The sequence below is a fragment of the Triticum urartu genome, chromosome 3A, assembly GCF_056163025.1.
Source record: "Triticum urartu cultivar PI428250 chromosome 3A, HENAU_Tu73, whole genome shotgun sequence".
NCBI lineage: Eukaryota > Viridiplantae > Streptophyta > Magnoliopsida > Poales > Poaceae > Triticum > Triticum urartu.
The window spans coordinates 184,602,868-184,608,985 of record NC_141875.1 but is presented as its reverse complement, the minus strand read 5'-3'; the positions used below and the strand labels follow the sequence as shown (position 1 = coordinate 184,608,985).

The following is a 6,118-nucleotide window of genomic DNA, read 5'->3' as shown; positions in this document are numbered from 1 at the left end:
CCCAAGCCACCAGAATCCCACCTCGCGTACCATCCACAGGGACGTAATAAAAGTTGTTAAATTTATTGCCGAGACAACGTTGTACAACCGCTAATGATACTACTTGCAACTTGGTCTCCTGAAGACAAACGATGCCCGGGTTCGCCCCGAGCACCACCTGCCTCACCGCATCTCTACGTGCCGGGGCATTTAGCCCACGCACATTCCACACAAGCACTCTCAAATGTTGTGCATTCATAGTCACATCCTACTGTGCCCACCGGCTCCACCACTAGACCATGTCGGCACCGGCCCGGATCGTTTCAAACAACGGTGCCAGCGGAGATTCCCATCCGAACAGCGCCAAAACAGCTGCAATGTGAGCCTCTGAGAGTGGTCGGTTGAAAAGCTCAACGTACATCCTGAGCGCCTCCTCCGAGATGACCTCTCCCTCGTGAGCCAAACACAACTTGCGGATAAGCACCTGCTGTTGCTTGCTGGCCCCGTGCTTCGCAATCCTCTCACTTCTCCGCGGCGTAACCCCCATAATCCGCTTTTTTCTGGGTCTACGGGCTTGGACCCCATGCGTGCGTGCGTCCGGCCTGGCCAAGATAGGATCGATCGCTCTTCACATGTCCTCGCAGAGCTGCTCAACTTCCGCCAACGCAGGTTCGGTCGGCCTAGGCGTGCACGGGGTGACACTACCTAATGGTGGCTCATCACACCCCGACAAGCTTACTTTGAACATCTCCCATGCCTCCGTGAGACCCACCTGCCTTTCGGATCCCACACCCAGCGAGGGCAGCCGAAGCGCCATACAATCCAACGTGCATGAAAACCACGGCGTCCCACAGTCCACATGTTCCGCCATGCACGGTTGCATGGATCCTGGCCCATCCCCGACACGCAGGCCCCGCCAAAAACGTCCGTCCCAATCAGCCTACAGGAGTCGCTGTCCAATTGGGTGTCCACCGTCCTGCCAGGATCTGCTACAGACCGGTCCACCCCCAGCTCCAGCTCTGGCCCCGGCCCCATCGACATCTCCACCGAGCCAACCAAGATAATCCTCCCAGCCTGCACCGCCTGCACCGAATCCTCGAGCTCCAATCCCGTCGCCTCCAGCTGGCCTGCCCTGCGCCAGCGAGACAACGCAACCGAAGGTGGCGACAATCCCAGCACGGGATTTGCCTCCTCTCTTCCCCTCACCGCTTCTCCCGAGGCACAAGACGACACGAAAGGGGCCACTCCAGAACCATCCACCCCGCTGACCACCGCGCCCAGAGACAGCTGTCCCTGAGCCGTTTGCACAATCGATCTCACAGTCAAAGCCCCGTCAAACTGTACCGTAGGGCCACCCTGCCGCCTATGTGCGTCATGCTCGCTTTCCGCAGCCACTTTATTTTGAACTCGCCCGTGACCGGCCGCCGGTGCTGACCTTGCCGAGGAGCATCCCGGCGACGGCGAGTTTGGCGCCTCAAGATCTGCCCTCCGTCCACCTTACGCTCTACCATCACCGTGACCATCATCCCCACCAAAGCCCTCCTCCACACCGGAAGGCGGCGTAGGCAGGTTAGGCGGCGGCGACAGCTCAGGATCGTCGTCCTCATCGACCACCGGCTCTGCCAACCTGACTATGCGAATGTTGTACCATAACGCAGCCGACCGCGCCGCCCGTGGCCATATTCTGCCTCGGCGCTGGCGCGGTTCCTCCACAAATAGTCGCCTTTGCTCCGGAATGCGATCTGGCCGGTCAGTCCGAAGCCACACCTTGTAGCTGGACATGTCGTTTCTCCTCGCCGTGCTGTCCACAACCCCAACCACAATCCCCAGGCCATGGAGAACCGCGTTGGCCGTCCTCCTCATCCACGCATGCGCCAGCACACCCACCAACGCCACCGGCACCAGGAACGTCAGCGCCGCTCCGGTAGCCTGCGCCTGTCTCAGCCAAGGCCGCAACGACAACGTGAAGCCAACCGAAGAGGCCGGCAACAAGCCGCCCTGCCTCACCATCCTGTCATGCGTGCTCTGCTCCCGGCACAACACCAAGAAATCCTCCGGAAAGAACGCACGAATTGACATGTCCATCGGCCCGACGCAGAACTCCTCATGCAATGCCGCCGCCACCGATGCCAGGTCGACCTCCGGCCTGGTGCCCGTGATCGTGACCACCACAGCTTTGGACAGCTCCGCCTCCATCTGCCAGAGATCCTCTGCCTCCTCCATGTAGCAGCAGCCCACCTCCTGGGAGGCAGACTGCTGCGCGACGACGGCCGTCCTGGTCGCCTCCACCGGCTCGAAGGGCACCGAGAAGCCCGGACCACCCGAACACCCGGCCGCCCCATCCCTGACCACCTGGCTCCACGGGTGCTCCACCCTGCGCACGCCAAGGGGCAGCGGCCTCAGCGGAGGCGGCGGGAGCACCATCGGCTCCGGGGACGTCGCAGGCTCCACCTGCCGAACAGGAGGGGCAGAAGGCATGCCGACAGGCCCCGACACTTGGCGCTGAAGCAGCCGGGGCACATGCCGCGGCCTCATCTGGCCCTCCTCCGGCGACGAGCTTCGCCGCATCTCACAGTCTCGGACAATGTGCCCGAAACCTCCACATCTCACACACAGAGTCTCGTTGGTGCAGTCCCTCGATATGTGCCGGTCATCTCCACAGTTGTAGCAACACCCATGCAGGGCCGCCGGAATGCGAGTCCACGGGGGCCTGGAGGTGGGAAGCATCGGTGAGATCCGCTGCCTGGTAGCCGGCCGACGCGGGGGGGGGGGGGGGGGGGGGGGGAAGCTGGGCTGTGCGGCCGGCGACCCACCCTGGTCTGCCAAGCCCGCTCCGCCGGCCTCTGGGAACCACCGCCACCGCCGCCCCCTGGATGATAGGCCCGCATGCCGTGCCAAGCACCTCTGGAACAACAATGGCGGATCTGAGCACAGGCCTTGACGGGGGCGGCGACCCCCCAGAAGAGGAGGAAGAGGACTCCACCGAGAGGGAGACCCGCGAGGCCATGGAGGCGAGAGGGACGATCTGGTGGCCGCCGGCGCCGGAGTGGCCGCCGGCGCAGAGAGAGGGGAAGGGGCGCTCAGAATCATAGCAGTTATAGCATAGAATATAAACTCTTAATTATGATGAATATGAAAAATATAATGATACAATATCATTGACTTTAGGGCATATTTCCAACAGTAGCTTCCTCCGATCTAGGACTAGAAGACGGGAGACTTCTTGGGCGATAAATGGTGGTTCAGCAATGTTTGTGTCAAGGAGTTTACGCAGTATGTTCTTCCTTCGGCGGCGGGTTGCTCCCTTGCCCTCGTAGCATCGATGGCAGTTCCTGGGGTTCGCTGAGGAGTTTGATGATCAAACTTGCTTGGTGCATTCGTATCCTATTAGTTGTTTGTAGCTTCTTGTATCTTTGCCGCTTTTTTCTGTTTTTTTTATTTTGTTGTAACCTATGTAACTTTGTTGTGGTGGTTGCTTTATACTATAGACTGGGGAAACACTTTTCCGTCATGGTTGCCTTTGTTTTATACTCTATTTAACAATTAATAAAAATAATTATGCGCATAGTAATGCTAGAGAGGTCGCGAGTGTTAACCTCCTTTTCAGAAAAAAAAAGCCATATCAAACCAAGTAAACAGTGCGCCTCACGCAACGAAACCCATGTAGAATATCTTATCACTAGAGTTCTCTTTACCTAACAAGGTCATGGTGCGTCAATCCTGAGTAAGAAGCTCTTCTAAAATATGGGGGTGAATGGTCTTCAGATGCTCAAAGCCATCACTGCCCATGATTGCCTTCAAGTTTTGAAACGACCCGAGGAACTGGAAACATGCCTTCTTGACCCCATCACAACCATGTTGCTTAGCAAATGCCAATGTAGTTGCCACCGTAATAGTGTCGATGTGGTTGCACAACATATTTGTGCAAATCAACTTTAGCCTCTGTAAATCGTACCTATCTGCCGCAACAAACAAATGTTGAGCCACCTCTTTGATTCCGCTGTCATCTATATGGGGCAACGAATCAGTGTAGATAAAGTAGAGCATCATCCTGAAAACTCTTGGTTCCATGCCATTGATCCGTATACATGTTGCATCATTCTCCTTCATTGGACCGAAGAGCTGCGCCATGAACACCGACGAGCGAGCTACCAGCAAGCGCCTGTGCGCTGCGAACATCTCTCCACTAACCTCAAAAATCACGTCGGCACCCTGGCCGGTCTCCAGGATACGGCCAAACTGATGAGCCAGTCCACAAGGCGGCGCCATACCGAGTGGTATCGTGGGCTGCCTGCGGATTCCCTTGGCGATGCTAACATCACATCTAATGTTGAAACAATTGTCTTCAACATATGTCGAACTGTCCAATTCATCCCTTCTGATAAACCTTGGAAACTCAATGGTGTGTCCTTGGGCAGAGCATGTGAATGTATGACATGCTGTCGTGTATTTTATCACCGGTTTACCCACCTGGTCTAGCAGGCTAAACCTGCATCTGACCTTGACCTGCGTAGCATCACTGTGATGAAGACGTAGCGAAATAGATATCCAATCGGCACAATCCGTGCTCCTGCCATCAGGATAGTATATGATTTTCCAGGTATGCCCTCCAACACTGAATAGGCCGGATGGAATCTGCCTGCAAACACCGAGTCCAAGGGTATGGGAGTATCCCTGAACTGTGAGGACGTGTGACCCGGACACACCTTCGGCGACAATGGACGATGATGTGTGCGCCGGCGTGTCACCACCGGCAAGGTCATGCTCTGAAGACCTAAGCATGTCCTGTGGAACATCAACATTCGCGACTAGCACCTCTAGAATATTTGGCTGACTGGTCTTGATGTTCTCAAAGGCATCACTCCTTATGGCTGTCTTAAGGTTTTGAAACGACGTGAGGAACTGAAAGCATGCCTTCTTAAGCTCAAGACAACCATGCTGGCCAGCAAATGCCAACACAGTCATCACCATGCTTGTGTCGATGCAGCTGCACAATGCGTTCTGGCAAATCAACTTGAGTTTCTTGAGGTTATACCTATCTGCCGCGACAAACAAAAGTTGAGCCATCTCCATGGATTCGCCATCGTCTATCTCGGGCAACGAATCGGTGTAGATAAAGTGAAGCATGGCCTTGAAGACCCTTGGTTCCATGTCATGGATCCGTATACATGTGGTGTCAGACTCCTTGAACAAAAGAGACTGCGCCATGAACACGGAAGACCGAGCAGCGAGCAGGCACCAATGAGCAGCATACGTGCTGCCGCGGACCTCGAAAGTCACATCCGCCGCCTCGCCGGTCGCAAGGATACGGGCAAGTTGCTCATGCATGTCTGAAGGTGGCGCCGTGACGAGCTGCCGTGCCGTGTCCTCTTGGGTGAGGACGTCAGTGACGGTGACATCGCATCTGACGCTGAAACAGTCGTCGGCCAAATACGTCGACTGCTCCAGTTGACTTCGTTTGATGAATCTAACACACACAGGTCCTTGCCCTTGGTCGATGCATGTGCGTGCCCGGCATAGCCGAGTGGTGTACTCTGGCGCCGGTCTGCCGAGCTGATCCAGTAGGCTGAAGCTGCATCTCACTTTGAAGCTGAGTACATGGTCGGCGGTGTCACTGAGGAGTAGCCCGATGGATATCCAGTCGCTGGCCCGTGCAAGGATAGCGTCGGGATAGTACATCATGTTCCAGGTGTGCCCTCCGACTACGAAACTGTCGGATTTGATGGACTTGCCGACGCCGAGTCCCAAGGTGTCTGAGTAACCCCTGACTGTAAGCACGTGCGATCCGGACATAACTGCGGCGGCAATGGTGGACGCGGTGTGCGCCGGCGCGTCGCCGACAGGCCCAGGAAAGCTAAACATACTAGCTAGCTCGGGTCGCCCGATCGGTCTAGCAGCAGCCGGCCGGATTGGTTGAATAGGAAGAGATTGATAGCAGCGCTTAAGGGAAGCGAAGAACACCGTAGCCTATATGCATCGATCGATCTTTTCCCTTATTATATTTATATATAAATAATACTACGTGTTGTACACTGCCCTGGCCGTCCTTTTCCGAGTCAAATTAACTAAAAACACTCACTCGGACCAGATGTGTTGAGCAACATGATTGTATTACAAAAGACGAGTTAGACTAGAAAAT

The 6,118-nt window shown here is 55.8% G+C and overlaps 1 protein-coding gene across 1 annotated transcript; it reads right to left on the bottom strand.

Moving 5' to 3' along the window:
* Positions 1-3,693: 3,693 nt before the first annotated feature.
* Positions 3,694-5,841, bottom strand: LOC147979130 (uncharacterized). Its single transcript, XM_087515052.1, has one exon. The coding sequence runs from the start codon at positions 5,839-5,841 to the stop codon at positions 3,694-3,696; it is 2,148 nt and encodes a 715-aa protein (XP_087371178.1).
* Positions 5,842-6,118: the final 277 nt, after the last annotated feature.

What these genes read in the sequence shown, in the direction of transcription:
- LOC147979130 (XM_087515052.1), bottom strand. Translation starts at nt 5,841, where the DNA reads ATGTTTAGCTTTCCTGGGCCTGTCGGCGACGCGCCGGCGCACACCGCG.